Source organism: Aphelocoma coerulescens, chromosome 1, assembly GCF_041296385.1.
Source record: "Aphelocoma coerulescens isolate FSJ_1873_10779 chromosome 1, UR_Acoe_1.0, whole genome shotgun sequence".
Classification (NCBI taxonomy): Eukaryota; Metazoa; Chordata; class Aves; order Passeriformes; family Corvidae; genus Aphelocoma; species Aphelocoma coerulescens.
This window is the reverse complement of record NC_091013.1, coordinates 88,236,794-88,256,008: the sequence shown is the minus strand read 5'-3', so window position 1 is coordinate 88,256,008 and position 19,215 is coordinate 88,236,794. Positions and strand designations below refer to the sequence as shown.

At 44.1% G+C, this 19,215-nt stretch overlaps 3 protein-coding genes across 22 annotated transcripts in view; 2 read left to right on the top strand and 1 right to left on the bottom strand.

The window, feature by feature from the left end:
* Window positions 1-248: 248 nt before the first annotated feature.
* CREBZF (CREB/ATF bZIP transcription factor) lies at window positions 249-8,256 on the top strand. 7 transcript variants are annotated; one of them, XM_069016032.1, is made up of 3 exons: window positions 249-3,394; window positions 6,885-6,988; window positions 7,126-8,256. In XM_069016032.1, the coding sequence occupies exon 1, from the start codon at window positions 311-313 to the stop codon at window positions 1,235-1,237; it is 927 nt and encodes a 308-aa protein (XP_068872133.1). In that variant the 5' UTR covers window positions 249-310; the 3' UTR covers window positions 1,238-3,394; window positions 6,885-6,988; window positions 7,126-8,256. The 7 variants fall into 7 exon arrangements, with proteins under 7 accessions (XP_068872133.1, XP_068872122.1, XP_068872136.1 ...); XM_069016021.1 differs by lacking the exons at window positions 6,885-6,988; window positions 7,126-8,256 and having other exon boundaries at window positions 249-1,315; window positions 1,895-1,972; window positions 3,324-4,446; XM_069016035.1 differs by lacking the exons at window positions 6,885-6,988; window positions 7,126-8,256 and adding an exon at window positions 3,532-4,446 and having other exon boundaries at window positions 249-1,972; window positions 3,324-3,394.
* A 287-nt stretch (window positions 8,257-8,543) lies between these two features.
* Window positions 8,544-14,241, bottom strand: LOC138110888 (transmembrane protein 126A-like). 13 transcript variants are annotated; one of them, XM_069016086.1, is made up of 6 exons: window positions 14,157-14,241; window positions 13,682-13,848; window positions 12,219-12,343; window positions 10,169-10,362; window positions 9,400-9,514; window positions 8,544-8,805 (listed from the first exon to the last, which is right to left on the bottom strand). In XM_069016086.1, exons 3-6 carry the CDS (start codon window positions 12,332-12,334, stop codon window positions 8,601-8,603), a joined length of 630 nt encoding a protein of 209 aa, XP_068872187.1. In that variant the 5' UTR covers window positions 12,335-12,343; window positions 13,682-13,848; window positions 14,157-14,241; the 3' UTR covers window positions 8,544-8,600. The 13 variants fall into 13 exon arrangements, with proteins under 13 accessions (XP_068872187.1, XP_068872197.1, XP_068872198.1 ...); XM_069016096.1 differs by having other exon boundaries at window positions 13,682-13,843; window positions 14,157-14,223; XM_069016097.1 differs by having other exon boundaries at window positions 14,195-14,212.
* Window positions 14,242-14,261: 20 nt separating this feature from the next.
* Window positions 14,262-19,215, top strand: part of DLG2 (discs large MAGUK scaffold protein 2) — a 1,009,135-nt gene continuing 1,004,181 nt past the window's right edge. The window contains exons 1-2 of one of the 2 annotated variants that reach the window (XM_069015930.1): window positions 14,262-14,464; window positions 15,146-16,228. In XM_069015930.1, the coding sequence (XP_068872031.1) occupies window positions 16,210-16,228 (19 nt within the window). In that variant the 5' untranslated portion in view covers window positions 14,262-14,464; window positions 15,146-16,209. The remainder of the gene's footprint in view (window positions 14,465-15,145; window positions 16,229-19,215) is intronic. The other variant, XM_069015936.1, reaches the window with a different exon arrangement.

Genomic DNA, 19,215 nt, shown 5'->3' with positions numbered 1-19,215 from the left:
GCTGCTCTCTGTTTCACGGATAAAATCTCCCTTCTCGTTGATTAGGCTTGAAAATATACAAAGATCAAACGACATCCTCTCCCAAGAAAATGTTTACATATTCCGCATTCGGTAACAGTTGCCCCCCTTCCCACATTCCCGGACGCCGCTTTCCCGCGCGCGGGCGCAGTCGGAGAGGCGCTTCCACCCTCCCGCCCCCCCGCACCGCTTCCCGACAGGCCCCGCGGCGGGAGCGCCGGGCCGCAGCCTCGCGCCGCCCGCTCCCCTCAGGCTCCGTCCCGTCCCGCCCGGCCCTTCTGCCGCTCCCGCCATGCGCCACAGCCTCACGCAGCTGCTGGCGGCCTCGGCCGGCGGGGCCAGCCCCTCGGGCGCCGTCTGGCCGCTGGCCGGAGCGGGACAGGCCCCGAGAGGGCGGGATGGCGGCGGGGAAGGGGACCCGGGCCCCGCGCGGCCCAAACCGCAGCCGCCGCCGCGGCGGGAGCCCCCGGGCGCCTCGGAGCCGCGGCGGCAGGAGAAGGAGGCCGAGGCGCCCGGCAGCCCGCTGGAGGTGTGGGAGCAAGAGGACTGGTTCCCGGGACTGGAGCTGGGAGACCTGCTGGAGGCAGCCCGGCCGGACTGGGACCTGGACGCGGAGCTGAGCGGCTGCTTCTGTGGGGACCCGGAACCGCTGCCCGCGCCGGGCCAGGGCCCGCGGCCGGCGGCGCCCGGGCGGAGGAGCGGCGGGGCCGGGAGTCGGCTGAAGGCGGCGGCGGCGGCGCGATTGAACCGGCTGAAGAAGAAGCAGTATGTGCTGGGGCTGGAAAGCCGCCTGCAGGGCCTGGCTGCCGAGAACCGGCAGCTGCGGGACCGCAACCGTGGCCTGAGCCGCCGCCTGCGAGAGCTGGAGCGGGAGAGCAGCTACCTGCGGGCTGTGCTGGCGAACCAGAGCGCGCTGGGGCAGCTCCTGAGCCGCCTGGCCGGGACCCGCGCCGGCGGGCTACAGCTCAGCACCAGCCTCTTCAGGGACACGGGCAGCCCCCGCCACCAGCACCTCCAGCCCGCCGGCGAGAGCAGCGACCACGACTACGCCCTGCCCAGCTCCCGGCCCCGCGGCCTGGAGGAGGCGGCGGTGGTGACTGAGACGGAGGAGGAGTGGGCGGCCCCCGGCGGGATCTGCCTGCACGTGGACCGGGATCAGGTGTCGGTGGAGTTCTGCTCCATCTGTGCTCGGCGGGCAGCGGCCTCCTTCAAAATGTAGGGTCAAGTACCTGCTGCAAGTACTCGTGGGGTTCTCACCCCTAAGGGCCTCGCGTCGCGGCGGAGGAAGCAGGCGATGGTGCGGAGGAAAAGAATCCATACAGTGGTGATGGGGTGGTATTGGGGAGATGCAAAGGAGGGGAACCTGGTGCTTACTTAAGTGGCCAGGGTTAACAAAAAAATTCTCTCGAACGGCACGTTGGGAGCCAGACGGTGGCCTTGGTTCAAGGTCCTGTAAATCTGGCGTGTGGACGGTGGTGGTGTGAGCCTGTTTGGCGATGGGAGTCGCGCAGAGCTGTGTGCAGCAGTGCGACAGTGGTCGTGCAGACTGACACGCGCGTGGTGCACACGCGGAGGTGCCTCCAGAGCCCGTTCGCAGCACTTGGGTGAAAAGATCATGCCGACCTGATGCATGAAGGTGTGCTCGGCTCCACTTCGCAGTAAAGATAATGCTGACTACCCGGTCTTGAGTCAGATAATGTCTAGCCTGCTTATCCTGAGGAGCCGAAAATGCTTGCTTAGAAAACCAAACACAAACTCCATTATGACATCGTCACTGGACAGACTTAAGAAAATAGTAATGATCGGCAAAAGAAAGCATGCATATAAAATTGTACTGCATCTCAGTTATACATTACTATTAAAACCTCTCTGACAGTTTCTCTTTTAGGTGGTTGCCCTGCCAGGCTCCGTTGTGTAGGGGTTAAAGAACAGTCGTTTTCCACCTCGCAACCTGGTAAGGATCAATATATTCCCATAATGTGGTATCAGACAGCTTGCTTTGCTTATCCCAGTCTCTTGTAAATGACTGGTTCAGAAAATTATTTCTCTGGTCCTTGGCCTACTCTGCCAAAATGTTTCTAGCTCTGGATGACAACTAGTAGTAGAGGTTACAATCACATCATTCTCATTAGCTGTTTTCCTCTTTTCGTTTTTGTAACAAATACATTGGCTACATAGTAGCTACATAGCAGCCAATGCAGGAGATAGTTTTGAATTTAAAAAAAAAATGCTCATGCCACTTGAAATAGAAATTTCCTATTAAACCACATATCTGATGAGCTGAAAAGGGAAAATATGCTAATAAGGGGGATGTGACACTTACAGCCTTTTAATACAGGGGACTGTCCCAAAAGTCTTAAGTAAATTGCGTTTGGAATGAAAAAAAGGAATTTGTGACCTCTTGGTTTAAAATGCTGTGTAGTGTTAGGGATGCACGGTACTTTTCAAAAGCCCTTCTCTAGCTTGCTCTAGTTCATGATGCAGTTTGACCTGATGAAATAGAACCTGAGCACGAGTTAAATCTCTACAGAGGAGTCCTCACATAGAGGAGTCACTCTTGCATGGACCTCTAACGAGAATTAGGTTTGAAGAATCAGTACATCGAAGTAACTCATTTCCTTCCCATAAGCAAATCTCTGTGCCCATGCACACTGAAGTTCCTATGTTACTTCAGAGTAGCTTTAAATTTAAAAAATATTGCATGTATACGCATGTGCTTAATTCTACTGTAGAGTTCTTAATTTAGCCTCTTAGAGTATCCAGAAATCTATAACCTGATATAATTAAGCACAGTTTGGAGATGAGCAAATATGTATCTTGAGGCTAATGATTTGAAAAATGCTCCATAATTGCTCCTGAGGTAGGAGGAAAAATAGTTTGACAAACAGTGTGTGTTTTCTTGTACTAGTCAGTGTTTCTCCCAATCATAGAAGATGAGTGGGTTCTTTTTTCAGTTGTATTATAATGTTTAAGTTGTTTAAATGTATGTCAGTTGGGGGAAGAAGGATTGTGAAAATGATAATATGTAAAGTGAGGTTTCACAAAGAATACTTTCTAAAACAGTTTCATTTATTAACTTCTTAAAAAAAAAAAGATGCTATTTAGTGTTTCTGAAGTCTTGTTTCTTAAAGCCTTAAATTTTGTGTTTAAGGCTAAGTAGGTGAAAGCATTTTCTCCCAGTCATTTGCTTTATTGGTGCTAGACCCTGTCACGTGTTCATCACGAGTTTGATTTTTCTTTGTGAAACATCACTGTGTGATAAAGTATATGTGTATTTAGCATCCTTGTTTTTCTTTATGCTAAAGTGGATTCAGCTGTGTTGGGGCAGAAGAGACGGGACCAGCTGCTGGCCACATTTCCTGCTTTATTTTAAAAGGTAGTATAAGAAATGAGAATAAAGAGGTAACAGGGCTTTTGCTGTCTTTGGTTAAAAAAAAAAAAAGTTGAATGCTGGGATTATTTACTGTTATCCAAGATGATTTTTTTTACAAGGCAATATTCTATATCAAACAGGTTTTACTCCACTGTATGCAGAATTCCATCTGTTCAGGGGATATTGCCAGCACAAAAGAGACTTAGTGGGATATGTGTGACCTTACACCTCTGTGGTGGCATCAACAGGGCTGTTCAGTTTCAGTCTTAACTTGGGTAACTCTGCTGTAACTGATGGGTTATACCAGTGCACAGGCGTCAGAGTTTACCACCAGGACCTGCACTGACTGATATGCAAAATGGAAATAATTTAGATTTAACCTAATCTCAACCTGCCTAGCTCAGATTTCATGAACGTGCTTTATTTTGCAGTTCAACGTGCTTGAGAAAAAGAGAAACACTAATGTAGCGATTATGGGATGTTCCAGTGGCATTTTTACGGTTACTTCAGTGTAGGAGTGTTTTTTAAGTTAATTTAAATATGCATTTTTTCTTGTCGAATCACTGCTGAATGGCAGGGTCAGGGACAGTTCTTCTGGCCTCTGCTGTGAACCTGCACAATGCTCTGTCATGACACGACCTGTGGCTGTGTCTGAGAGCAGCTGATTTTCTGACATGCAAAATGATGTATTGTGGTACAAGAGCAAGGTCAAGTCCCAAGAAAGTCAGTGGCTGCAGGCATTTCTAGTGCCTACTGAATCATATTTAAACCAAATAGAGGGGAGGAAGTTATTTGAAACTCTAACCGACTGTACTATCTGTATGGTGTATTATTAATGTAGCTTTTTGAAGTGAAAGCCTTGAAATGACATAACTTAATACTTGAAAATATATTGTAAATGTTTCTTTGTAATTATGTGCCATTCAGATAAGAATACAATATCATAATAAAATCAGACTTGTTGATCTTTCAGTTTATGGGCTCAAATGTTTTTTCAACTTTTTCTGCTCATCAATGTCTTGGTTCATTAAACAAAATGGGAAAACAGGGGAAAATGTTGTTGCTGCTATCTCTGGGTCATCAACTGGAAAACAAGAGAAAATGGATCAGGGTATGCAGGAGAAATGTTCTTGCTCATCTGTCTTTAAAGGTAATTTTGTGGTGAGGAAAACACGAAGGTGTTATTCCTTGAAACTGCAGATAGAGCTGTACTTCTGAGAATCAGCACTTCTTGTATTTCACAGTTGTTCTTAATTTTTTATTAATATGGATACGTTTGATCAATATACCATGGAGGAGTAAAATACTTACATAAACCCTTCTGTGGTCTATTGGCATTTTCCTCCTTTCTGTTCTATTTTTAGGCTCTGAAGTTTCATGACTGGTTAATTACATGCTGAATTTTTATCTTTGATCAAATTGTTATTTCCACACTAAACACTGGAGTGAGTGTTAAAAACAAAAGGTTTGACAGTGCTGAAAGGACAACATTTCAATGCTCCAGAGTGAGACATGTACTGTATGTTTAAACTTCTGTTCATCTTAAATGCTTTATTTGTAGAGGACAGTTTAAAATAGTGCACTTGCTTTCTAGCACGAGGGGATTCTAGTTAAAGTGGTCTGCAGCTTGATAAAAGGGAACATTTCACAAAATTCCTGCATAAAAATATAAAAACATACTGGCATGCTCTGCCTTTTTGGCCTCTAGTTGTAGGAAATACCCTGTTCAGCACCGAGACTTGTGTTTGGTAAATTGTACCTACCACAGAACCAAGTGCTGCCACTGTTCAGCTGCACAGCTATGCTAGCTGCATTTACCATTTTTTCCCACAGAGTCACTTGAAGACTATTTAGCATTTAAATAAGAAAGAATTTCATGCTCAGTTCTCCTTTAGTCCTTTGGAATTCGATTCTGGTGCTGTGATTCTTCGTGGCATTCTAAATTAACTTCTCTTTCCTCTGAAGAGCTTTCAGCACCTGAGAGTTAAAAACAAATCGGTGCTTCTGTAATCTGTAGCTGCCTGGAGAGATGATATCAAAGGAAATGCAGGGAACCATGTTCCAACACTTGGCATCTCTGGGTACTTCCAGATATCAGATTTCTCATGCCATTTGTCAAAATTGTAATCTGTTTTCCCTGTGAAACACAGGGATCTTTGGCAAAACACAAAGGCCTTTGTATTTACTGATTTTTCAAATGCTGTGTTTTCTAGAGTTTGTAGTTAAGGAGGTTTTCTGCTGGAATCAGCAATATTCTGGTTATAGGGCTGTATTTCCTATTAGTTACACTGTAAAATGCGTGAAGGATATGTTAGGTATGGGAGCTGTTCAAATGGACTCTGTTCAAAGAACACCTTGTGCAAAAATTGCACATTACCAGCTGCTGATTCTACAGTTTTCCACCCAGTTTAAGTGGATATGCAGATGTGGAGAAATAACTCTGCCTGTGCTCATTAGCAGGAGGATGCCAAGAGCAGGACTCGCACATGTACCAGGAGGATGAGGGTGTCATTTGCAGGAGCCATAGAAGAGATTGTAATGTTGAGACAGCAGTTAAAATGGACCATCTAGAAGATAAAAGTGGTGCTTTTTTAGTATGTCTGTTGGCTCTTATCTGTAGCCATTCTTTGCATTCTTTTAGCAGTAGTTCAGACTTGGAGTAGCCTAAAGCCCTTTCTCTGCGATATGTGTAGCCTGTGCCTGGCTTGTTTCTACTACAATGGTGGAAGAAAGGATCCAAATAAAACCTGTTCTCACTCAGTGTTTGTGGGGAATTTATTACAGTTGTCAGAGGCCAAGGACTGGTAAAAGTTCCTCTTTTTACTTCTTGGGAGTTGTAGGAAGTAGGTTGTACCCTGTGTATGAAACAGGGAATGGAAGGAGTGTTCCCAGATTCCTGTGCAGACACTCCTCCACGTGCATGCATGCTAGAACTGGGCTAGTATCTTGCTGTCCTGTGGAATTCTGAAACAATTTCAGACTTTAATTCTGAGAACACTTTTCCCCCTCAGTAGTTAAAGGAGAAGTACAGAGGGTGTAACTGAAAAGTTTCCTGCTTTATAATATCCCACCTCTCCAGTCTCAGGAGTGTTCAGTTGTTTGCTCTTTGTGTGTTCATCAGTGATGCTGGAAACAACTATCAGTCTTTGCAGCTTACTAAAAATGTTGAGGAATGTAACTTTTTTTTAATATAGAATCTTCACCTTTCACTTTAAGAAATCAGTATCTAAAAGGATGTGGTTTGTCCAGCTCAGACCATAACATGCATTTTGGTGACTGAGGATAATTATCACTTCAATTTATACCAGAATGAAAGTAGTACATGGAAGGTAAGATCCTTTTGAATCTCGCCCTTTAAAAAGCACTGCAATCTGTTTACAGTATTTTAACTATATCATGGTAAACACTTGCAATAATCACTGAGCCAGTCATTGTCATTCTTCAAGATACTACTGCACAATAACACCTTTATTTTATGTTTTTATTATCACAGGTAAGTGATTCTGTTGGTTAAAGTCTCATGGCTTCTGGAGATATGACAATTCACTGTCATGTAAAATACTTGCTCCATGAGAATCTCCAGTCAGGGTGATGAAGGTAAGGCCAAGCTGTTTGGGTGCAGACCAGGATGGGAACACCATGTGACACAGCAATACTTTGAGGAACTATTGCTGTGTCACATGGTGTTCCCATGGTTTCCCAAGGAAAACTAAATGATCTCTACCTAACAACAGGGAGTCTGTATTGCTGCTTCCCTGTACAAATCAGGCTGCTGTACTCCTGGCTATGGAGAAAGAATGTGTGATCTTCCTACTGTAACAACCCATTTTTAAGGAAAAGGTAAATAAAGATGATGAAACTCCTTCATTGTATTTTTCATCAGCGTTACAGCATAAATTTTAACTCCCTTCAACTAAAGGTCTCAATGCTGAAATTTTAATTCTCATTAATAAATATTTCCACGTGCATCTCAGGGCATGCTAGAACTATATTGAAGTGTACATGACTGTTGACCAGTAACTGTACAGCTTTTACAGTTACAGAATCATTTAGGTTGGAAAAGATCCCCAGGATCATCAAGTCCAACCTTTGATTCATCACCAATTCTCAACTAGACCATGGCACCAAGTGCCACATCCAGCAGTTTCTTGAACACCTCCAAGGATGGTGACTCCCACCACCTCCTGGGCAGTCCATTCCAATGCATAACAACCCCTTCTGTAAAGAAATTCCTCCTGATGTTCAATCTGAAACTCCCTGGCACAGTTTGAGGCCATTTCCTCTTGTCCTGGCACGTGTTGCCTGGGAGAAGAGGCCAACCCCCACCTATGGGGGGTTAAGACCATACATCACATTGAGAGGATTGCTTCTGTAGAAGAATTCATGATTCAGTCTCACACTGCAGCATACACTAAAGACACCTCATGCAGTAGGAGAGCTGGCAATTTATATGGCTCCAGAACATACAGCCACTAATGTGAAGGCACACCTGACTCATAAATGCATTACTCTGGACCACTGATCGTAGAAGTAGCTGAGATATCCCGGTAATGGCACTGGCCCTTGGAGGCCTCTCGCCACAGTCCCATCCTTCAGGAAAAGACTAATTTCAAGGCAAAATGGTTACAAAGCCAAAGCTGTTTTTTTGATATGCTGGGAAGCCTGACATGATTAGCACTCCTGACTGCTCTGTGATAAAAGTGTTCCCTACAGTGTACAGTGTGACCCTTCTAACAGTGTAAAAGGGGTAATCTTGGGACAGAAGCTTTTTGGTAGCAGAATGGAGAACAGGGAAAAAAAATACTCAGATTTTGAGGAATCTCTAGTAAAACCTTGCCTTGATCTTCCTCCTTTTTTTTTTTTTTTTTTTTAAATCTCTATAGTTTGCATTATGAAGGAAAAAACCCCCATATTTTCAAAAATACCCTTTTTTTACAGCTTCTAAAAGATGTAGCATCACCTTAGAGCCAAACACTAAGCAGGCACTTTATAAATCGTTTCTTGCCTCCCATTTCCAAAGAAACATGCCTGTCTGTTATTCAGGTGTACACACTAAACTGGGCATAATGAAAAGTTTAACCTGCATTTAAGTTCAAAACAAAAAATGCCAGTGCAGAGACTTTTTCTATTAAAAAGAGACAGCAAGCAACACTTCTTTTCGTTGTTTATTACGGTTACTTATCCAAGGCAATTGAAAAGTTGCTTTACTTCATTCAGGTAGCTCTTCAGGATCCCTGCTAGTGTTCATCTGCAGCAGCATTTTGATATATATTCCGTGCTGTTTAGTGGCAAGGAATAATCCAGTCAGAGCCTGTACCAGTATACCCAGACTCATCTTTCTAAAGACAGGCTGAGCAGTTGTGAGCCAGTAGCGTAACAGATTTTCTTTCCCTGGCAAGGGAGTTGACATGTACCTAAACAACAAAAACCGTAGTAGAAACTTAATTTTTTTCCATGCAAGTGGCAAGATTTAACATAAATATTTATGTAGATAGTAATTTCTCCTCCTTCTCCTAAGTTAAATTTGCTTGATGGTACTGAGCTCTCTGGATAAATGCTTTAAAACATCCCGACCACATCCTGGGTCTCACCAAACCTTGCCCTGCCCTTGCTGTGCTCTGAACTACACAGAATGACACCTGCCAGGGACTTTGGCTGCTGGGCACTGCCCAGGGTCATTGAGGTCTCTTGGCTGTCCAGCCACCTTCAGTGGTGGCAGGATGGCAGCCACCACTGCACACACGCAGGCACACCCTGGGAGACTTGTAAGGTTCCTGCTAAACACAAAGGCTTCCCAATGGATCACTTTGCAGATCTTATTTCACTTTGGTATAGCTCTTACAAAATTCACTTTGTAATTAGATGACCTAAATGTAAATCTCTTTCCATGTACTAAATGTCTACAAGAAGACAGGTGTGCACAGACTAAATACCCACAGAATTTACACTAAGACCTGGAGATTTAACCCATACATGTATTTCAATCATTGCAGGTTAGTAAGACGTACCTGGCTGCAAGGCTTGCATTCAAAGGGATAGCCAAGAAAATGGGATAGAGGCCACCCACAACAGCACCGACTAATCCTCCTCTGATCACAGCACAGACCTCACAGTTCAGCTGACCTGCGTGGCAAACAATATTTCACTGCCAATATCCACACATGCTCCACCACATCAATTTATAAGCTGCTTGCAAGAACCTGAAAACAGGCTCTGGACAGAAACTGCCAAGATGTAAAGGTATGCAAAAAATTATACAGCAGGACTCTTTTAAAAAAGAACAACAAAAACCCAAAACAGCAACAAAAACGCCCCCAAAACAAAAACCGTAACAAAACCAAAAACAATCACTCCCATTCCAACTCATAAGGAATTTATCCTTCTAAAGTTGACCTTCAAATGAAATTGTACAGATGGGGGGAAATTGAACTGCTTTGTTGCAGTCACTTTTACATGACTTTGAGTGAAAAGTGCTAAAAATAAGTAATGTGTAACAAATTTTTTTAGAAATATATATAAACATATATATATATTTATATATATATATATATATATATATATATATATATATATATATATATATATCCTTTCCCACTCCGCTCACTGCTGTCCAATGCATTCTGTTTTTCAAACTCTGCTTTAAAAACAGGTTTTTTAAGACCACAACAGTTTAAGAGCACTCTTCTGCAGGGAGAAAAAGCTCCTCTAGTGTTACACTGCGTACAGAAAGGAAAGCCCTTTCAACAAATTAAAAAAAAGGAATAAAGAGGTTTTTACCTGAAAATAAAGGGTCATGCACAAAAACTTCATAAACTGCTGCTGTTGAAAGAAATGGAATAACAGCCATTGGCATAGCGGACACCAAGGAAGCCTTTCTGACATGTAGGATGCTCCTGAAGAAATTATTTGCTGCTAAGCCACATAAACTTGAATTTGCTGCTAGGAAGTATTTTCCATGATTACAAAGGTTCCTGTGAAAGAAGGAAAGTCATTTCAGCAATTGAGAACTGTAAAAAAGTTTAGTTTAGTCAACACTACAATTCTCTTCTGAAAATCCTGCAGCAAGGGATAAGAGACATAAATCTCTCACTGGTGCAAACTGGAGAGTAACTACTTTCAAAAGCAACCTGTGCAGCATCCTTTGTTACATGTGTACACAACAACATGTTTACACACACTTCAAGAGTGAAGTGACAAAAAGATTGAGAAGCCATTGCTACAATTTTTTTTCCCAGTTATTACAGTTAATGAAAACTTCATTCAAGCTCTCCTAATAAGCATGTTTCTAATAATAATGTTTTCTGAAAAGAAATTAAGAAATATATATGCAATAAAATCCATAATTTTAAATAGTCAAGTCAATCTACTTATAATTCTTCTACATTTTAATGTTTCCAGTAATATTAAGCACCGAAAAAAAATCATATGGAATAGACTTCAGAGGTGTACTTGATAATCTTGCAAAACTTAAAACACTAAAAATGTCAGGCATCAAGGACACCACCTATTTTTTGTTTTGAATAGGAAAATACAATCACAGGCAGTGAAATGCAGGCAAGCACACCCATAAATATGGAGGACCAAGATTAAAATTTTAGCAGCATATTTAAATATCCAAACCAGAGCAAATTAACGTACCCAGGACTAGCAGAATCTACTTAGTTTAGTGAGGTACAGAACTGCTGCACTGAACAAAAGGAAAGAAAAGGAGGATGGAAGGGTTGGGGTTTGGGTTTGTTTGAGCTCCCTAGTGTTAGAAACAAGTGCTTGGGTAAACAGGAACTCTCAGTTGGACTGCAGCATGCTTGCTCTTCCTTTCCAGACATTAGTGAGCTCCCCTCTGGCTATACAAGCTGTAAGTCCTGCCAGGGACTGGCAGCAACTTCTTTCCAAGGCCCCAAGTCCACAGTTTCCAGCAGTGCCTAAGTCCACAGTTTCTATCCAGACATTACCACATCACTACTGAGGTATCTGCCTCCCGTGCTCTCCTGGGGAAGGAGGAGTTTTTTGGGCTGAACATAAGGGTGGCATATCCTACACAAAGTTGCAGCCTTTTGCTTCTCACCTGTGTGGGGAGGCCCTGTGTTACTACCAGCAGTTTGTTTAGCCCGCAATTTAGTCCTATTAAAAAAAATATAAATAAGCTTCTGATTATTTGTATTTCTAAAAAATTTATCCAAGCTGATACACACATGCAAATGGCTCTGAACAGAACCAGCTCAGGTCCAGTAAGGTTTTGCAGTGACATGCAGTATCACAAACCAAAAAGGTCATTTGTGATGCCCAGAAGGCATTTAGCTGGCTTTGTGCTGCACAGAACCCTGCTGGTGAGCCTGCAGGACTCCAGCTGACTCCTCCACCACCACCTGGATACCTTAGTCTCGCCTTCCTGAAACAGGGAGCAGTGCAGAATGAAATGCAGAAACCAGCAGGTTGATGCTCACTCAGTTCTGGCCCCAGGCCAGCCCTGCTGGACACAAGATGACTCCAGCAGAATCACATTTCAGTTTCCTAGAAAATTTATCAGCTCTAACACAGGACTGTGAGAATGCTCAGGGCCAGTCAGGGCTGATCAGCCATCCGAGAACCCTAAGCACTGGGGAGCACATACCAGAAACCAGCTCAGCAGGACCAGAACAACACTGAAATAGCCATACTGAAAAAACACAGAACAAGTTTTCTGTTCTGGACAATAACAAGCATCTTCACAATTAACTAATTTTGTAACTGTAAGGAAAGCTTGTAGTACAAGAGTAAGGAAAAAGAAAAGCCTCCAAGACTTGAAATGTTTGATGCACTTATCTTCGTTTATTTTACCAGCACTTACTGATCTGCTTTAGGAAGCTCATTGAACATCTTTTGTATGATTTCCATCCGTTTAACCCTTTCCAAAATTAGTCTTTGCTGTGGAGAATCTAGTTCAAGAAACTCTTTTCCTGTCATCTTGAAGTCCTGGATCATAAGGAAAAAATAAACAAATATAATCAAAGTTACATAGCCCCAGTATGAATCAAATAAACATTTAGACTCTTTGCCACTATGAATCACAAATGCATTTCCTATTTTGCATGGCAATACTCCAGGTTTAAATTGACTTAACTGTCAAATAGAACTGTAAGAAAAAATCCAACCAAATAAATCCATACTTTGTAGATATAAATTAGAAAGCATACAATTGCAGAGGGTTTGTGTGGCAAGGTTTTGGTAGCAGGGGGGATACAAGGGTGGCTTCTGAGATGCCAGGAGCCTCCCCCATGTCCAACAGAGTCTGTTCCAGCCAGCTCCAAGACAGACCTGCTGCTGGCCAAGTCTAAGCCCAACCACTACAGTGGTAATGTGTGTGGGAAAATTAAGAAAGGGTAAAAACTGCTGCACAACAGTGGCTGGAAAAGAGGAATGAGAACACATGAGAGGAACAGCCCTGTAGACACCAAGGTCAGTGCACAAGGAGAGGCAGGAGGTGCTCCAGGCACTGGAGCTGAGATTCCCCTGAAGTCTGTGGGTGAGGCAGCTGTGCCCCTGCAAGCCCTTGGACGTCCATGGGGGAGCAGAGACCCATCTGCAGCCCCTGGAGGATCTCATGCCAGAGAAGGTGGATGCCTGAAGAAGGCTGTGACCCAGTGAGAGGCCTGTGCTGGAGTGGGTTCCTGGCAGGAGCCTGTGAGCCCATGGGAGACCCACACTGGGACAGCCACTGCTACTGAAGGACTGATCCCTGTGGAAGGGATCCACACCAGAGGAGTTCACAGAGAACTGCAGCCTGTGAGAAGGACTCCTGTTGAAATTTGTGGAGAACTGTCTCCCATGGGAGGGACCACAGCCTGGGGAAGAAAAAGAGTGCAAGGAGGAAGAGTGGTTGAGACAACACACGATGAACTGACTACAACGCCCATTCCCTGTCTGCCTGCACTTCTGAAAGGGGGGAGGAAATAAAGAAAAACAGGAGTAAAGGGCAGGGTGAAGGGAAGGTGTTTTAAGGATTTGGCTTTATTTCTCATTACCCTACTCTGATTTGACTGACAATATATTTCCCCAAAGTTTACTGTTTTGACTGTAATGGTAATCGGTAAGTGATCTCCCTGTCCTTACCACAACCCCCGAGCTTTTATTCATCCCTTCTCCTTGTCCTGTCGAGGGGGCAGAAAGCGATAAGAGTATCTCGGTGGCCAGCTGAGGTCAACCCTGGACAACAACTCTTGATTACACCTGGAGTTTAGTGATTCAAATGCTTTTTTTCCTACACGTTTCACTGCAGAGGAAATTCTCCCAGACTTTGCCAATCATACTTACCTTAAGTTGCTTTTATAGCGTGAAAGCTGTGTCCTAAGTCCTACCTATGGAACTGTGCCTGCTTCGGTTCGGGCTAGGCAGGATGCAGGGGCGGACAAAGCAGGACAAGCAGGCAGGATGTCACCAGGATCGCTTCAGGCCGCCTGAGGAGGGTCCCCAAACCTGTGCTTTGGGATCCCACACACAGCACGTCACGGATCTGTAACCACCCCACTCCCTGAGCCCTGCACACAACTTGTACACACGTCTCTCCCTGAGCCTTGCGCGCCGCTGGAGGCAGAGGGAGTCCTCCCAAAATCCCGGGGCCCGGCTCAGGTCAGAACCCTCACGCCGGGAAATTGGGGTTCAACCCCTTCCTTCAAACCCCACCACTACCACTCGCCGTCCCCGTACCGCACTGACCCTCCCGGCGTCCCCGCCGGGCTCAGGCTCCGACCTTGAGCCGTACGGGCGGACACAGCCCCACCGCCCACACCGAGCCTCTCCCGCCGCCTACAACATGGCTCCTCCCACCTCACGCCCTCATCGTGGGCGCCGCCATCTTGCCAGCTCACATGACCCAGTGCCTTCAGAGGCCGCCTCTGATTGGGCCGTTGGCCGCCAACCCAGCATGGCGGCCGCCGATTGGCCGCGGGCCGGCGGGCGGCGCCCGGCGCTGGTTGCCGGGGCGGCGGATGGCGGCGGCGGCGGCTCCTCGATGGCGGTGGGGCTGAGTCTGGACTCTGCACCGGCGGCCGGGACGCGGGGACTCCCCCTTCGGTGCGGGGAGGCCCAGTCCTCGGGGTAACCCGCTGACCCCCTCCCCTCAACCCGCGCCCCTTTCCCTCCCGCTCGCCCCCTCAGCCCCCGCAACGCCCGCTGTCCCCTTCCCTCGCCTCCGGCTCCTTTGTGCTCCCTCCCCGTCCCGCCCCTTTCGAGCTCCCCTCGCCCCGGCTGTATCTCGCTTCGCCCCACCTCCAAGCCCTCCCTCATCCCCTCAGCTCCTGCCTCTCTCCTGTCCCTCAGCAACTGTAGGGGGAATTGTCCTTTTCCTTAATCCCAGCCTGGCTCCTCCAGTTCACCTGCACCCCATCCCAGTTCCCCAGCCACCCAGCCAGCCCTCTGTGTCTCGTTTCGCTTCAGAAAGCAGCAGGCAGACCCCTTTGGGTTCGAGGGAACCGGGGGAGGGGGGAGTGGGAAGGGGATGAGGGGGGACAGCCCCTGAGTCCCTGCCCGCGGGATGCGGGGACGAACAGATCCCAACTGTGAACATTAGAGAGCAAAGCAGAGCCGCCCCCTTCAGCAACACAGTTCCCATCTCCCAGAGAAGACGATGCACAGCAAAGCCCTGTCATGTGCATCGCAGCTCCTCGTTCACGCGGGGAAGGGAAGCGTTCGGAGCTTGTCCGCCTTTCTCAGACTTTTCCTTAACGAGGTAGATGAAGAAAATCTATCCCGTTTCTGTTTCTCTTTTTGTTTTTCCAGAAAAAGGGGGAGAGAGAGAGGCTGATACTGAAGCCAACCAGCTGCGCTTCTGAGTGGGGAACTCCGGACTGATCTCATGGCTTGCTTTTTATTTCATTAGTACTTCATTATCTCTGAAAATGAACCTTTTGTGAAGCTCTTCTCCTAACTCTCCTTATTCCTCTTTCACGAGGTGGCTGCTGCTTGGCAAGGGAAGGAATGGCATGAAGTAAATGACTCCAGTATAAAGCAATCTGCTTTGCCCAAGTGCCCAGTGAGCAGCACTGTCACTTTAATAATTCCAGGTCAAGGGATTGCTTTCCTCGTTTTCAATCCTCTCTTTTAATACATGGGAGGATCAGAGGGACATTAAAGACCGTAAGTCTGGGTGGCTTGCAGATAATAAAAATGAAAGTGTCTGCCCAGTGACTTCTGTTGGGTAAGAGGGTGATATTTGAAGGCTCTTGTCTGGTGAGGAAAAAGGGATCTTTTCAGTCTGCTGTGTAGTCACCTAATACATAGCTAGCAAAATTAATTCAAGAAGTGAAAGAACTTAAAGAGGCACTTTGGATTGTTTTTGTCTTCCTGCTTATTTGGATTACTTGGGCGTTTTTATCCTGCAAATAATATGTTTTTGAGCATGTACAGGTGGAGTATTAAGACAGCTGCCTAGAGATGGACTGTGCCTTAATTGTATTGCATAAAATCTTTTAATTTTGAAATTTTGCTGCCAGAAGAGGAGTTATAATAAGGTTTTATATTGCCAAGGAACGTTTGCTCTTGTATTTTTATAGAGTCAAATATATTTTAAAGAAATTGAAAGCATCTCTTAAAAAAGAATCAAAAAGCTTCTTCCACCCCCTCCCCCCTTTTTTTTTTCTTATTTGTGGAGAGCATCGGAAGCCCAATCCAAGGGAACAGCAAGTATTCATAGAAATGAAGATTGAAGCTGCATTTCCTAACTGAACTGTAAGAGTGTTCTGCAATAGATAGTCAGTTCCTGACCTTGCAGAGTGTTCCAGTAGTACTTCGTTAGTACCTGTAATTAAGTGCTTGCAACCAGATTCAGAGAAGTAGGAAGAAGAATGCCAGTCAAGAAGAAAGGTGGGCTATGAAGCTTCATATCTCATATTGCGTCTTCATTGTGTTAGATTGTTGATTTCTAGTACTTAACGATTTCAAATTAAAAATGCTTTAATGGGGAATGGAAATAATTTTTCCTTTTGCATTGAAAATGGGAGAGAAATCTGTGCACTTACAATAATAATTTTTAGAAGTAATTTTATGCTGTGTTTTAAGACTTATGTCAAATTTGGCCTCAAATAGTTTTTTTGTAAAGATCAGCCATCCGAGATTTTGAACAGACACCACGAGAAAAGCTTGATATTTAATTTTGTGAGAAGCCTCTCTTACAAACACTAATAAATTCTAAAACCATAGTTTAATCTATTATCTATCGTGACATGTTTGGCAGATAAACATCAGCTATCAGTAGCAGCATAAATAAATAACAAAGTTTCAAGGCTAATTTTAAAAACAAGTTATGAGAGCTGTGTTTTGAAGATGATTTGAATGGGGGTTTTCTTTTTTCAAGTGTGATTTTAATTAGCCTGAATTTCCATGCTTTAGTACAATATAAAACTTCTGTCTTTATGGCTGTAGTATGGCAGCATTTAAGAAAAGACAAACAGCCTTACATTTGGCCTCTTCTCACCTCCAGTTTGTGTTTGCAGCTTTGGAAAATGTGGCTTCCAGCTTTCAAACAACAATTGGGAAGCATATGGAGGCAAATTCCTACTCTGAAAACACTCACAGACCTTAGGTTATTTCTGGTTTCTTGCAAATTGGACAGCGATTTAAAGTTTCTGAATATGCTAATAGAATAAGGGTCATGTGAACCTTTTTTTATTCAGCTCATCTATCCAGATGTCCTGGGATCTGATATATCCCTGGATCTGATGATACAAAATGGGGGGGAAGGGGCAAAAAGTGTTACAAACAGAAAAGAGGATGTAGTAGACATGACTTTGGATTCTCTTCCTTATAGGAATAACCCCTCATTAGTTATGAGTTAACATTTACTATGTAAATAATGATAAACCACGCAGATTGCTAGAATTATTTTCATGAAAAAAAACAATAAATGGGATTTTGTGATTGTATGTTAAAACATGACAGTGTAGAAATGAAACTTCAAGCCTGAAATATTTTAATGAATGGAATTGTCATTCATGGAATTGCTTGCCATTGTGTGTAGTAAAGGTGGAAATGTGTCTGGAGGAGTTCTGTTCTTAGTAATTCATCCTGCTGTGCTGTAAAAGTGTCACCCTGATGTAGTGGTGAGGCTTGTGTATCCTACCTGTTTACAGAAGGAAAACAGAGAGTTTTTGTCATTTAAGTTTTGCTCCTGATTTAGGTGATTTACCTTAAGGATGTTTCTGTGCCGAATGTTCAGCTGTTACTCAGTTTCCGAATACTTGCTGCAGCATTTTTGGGGTGAAATCTTGTGCAGAAGTGAGATTGGCAATCACAGCATTCCCTTCTGGCCTTAAAAATCTGTGGATTTCCTGTTTGTTTCCAGGCAGTTTGGGTCAGTCTTAGTGTACACCAAGGCTTGACTTTCTTCTTTCATGTTGTGAGGATGTGTGTTTTGGCAATGTTAAAATGTAAAGTCAAGAGACACACATATGCCCGTTGAAATACTTCAAACTGTTACGTCAGTCAGTGTACTGAAGTTGCCAGTGTGAATGTATTTGATTATTAAAAGGGTATTGCTGAAAATGTATTTAAGCATGTTAGGCATGTTAAGCATCCTGCATAAAATTGCAGGATTTAAAATGTTGGCAAATCAGCAACTTCATTGTGACTTTGAAGGACTTAATTTGTGTAGCTCGTGCAATAGACTTTAACTTGCTAAACGTAATTAAAAGCATGCTGGCAACTCAAAACATTCTACCCTTTTTAAAAAGATGGCTGTTTTTTCAAGTAATCCCTCTTACTCCTATGAATGTTAGGGAGATTGAAGGGATTCTTTTTTTATCTTCTTCCCCCCCCATTTATTTGCTTTATGATTTTGACAGCAGTTTGTATCTAACTAGTTTAGTATTTCTGATGATAACTTACTTTCCCTTCCTGGTCTTACGTATTTGGGAGTTCATGTCTACTGTCCTTCCCATCCAGGGCATCCCATCCATGTCCTTCCCATCCAGAAATCTCAGTGGGATACTCTCTTGTAGGCTGTGCAGAAGTATGTATTTCAGTATCAGCATTGAGGACAGGATTATCCCTCTCCATGTCAGCACTTCTTTCTGCATTGCTATTTTGGATTTGATTAAAATATTCGCCTAAAATCAGTATGGAGACAGAGAAACCTGTGAAAACAAGCTTTAAAACATACTGATATTTATCACTGGAAGTTGTTACCAAGCACCGCTTTCCTTGGCACTGGAGGTTCTGGGTCTTTCTAAAGAACAATTGAAGCATTTTGAGAATTTGCCTTTGAAAGAGCTCTCACATCTAGTACCAGTTTTCAAATTTTACATGGCTTTGCACCCGATTTATACTTTACCTTGCTGCTTGGTGTGATGCCTGCCATCTTGCTTTTAAAAGTCCAGGCCTGTATAGTTAGGAAAAAAAATAGTTTGCTTAATAATAAAAATTTTATAACTTAGAGGAAGCTTTAATTTCCTATGGATGTGGAAAAAAAAGACTTGCTTCTGGTTCTGGTCATGTGTCAGTACCTGGTTTCCCTTGCCTGATGTGCTAGAGTGAAAAGATTTTGTTTTTCTCACTTCAGTGTGGAGGGTAATGAGGCTCCAAGTTCCCAGGAATGTTCACAGAGTTGACATGCTTGCTGGCAGTCTCAGCAAAAAGCGAGGCTGGAAAGGGACTATGGAGTATCCTGTGGTGTTGGATGTACTCTCTTTAGGTATGGGGTGACACATTGTATGGATTGGTACACTACTGCTGCACAATTAAACAAAGGGCTCTTCTCTTTGGCTTTTGCTCATCTCTAATTTTGAAGTACACTTAAAGTTTTAAATGAGACAAGACAGACATCTGATGGTAGTTACAAAATGATTTGTTGGACA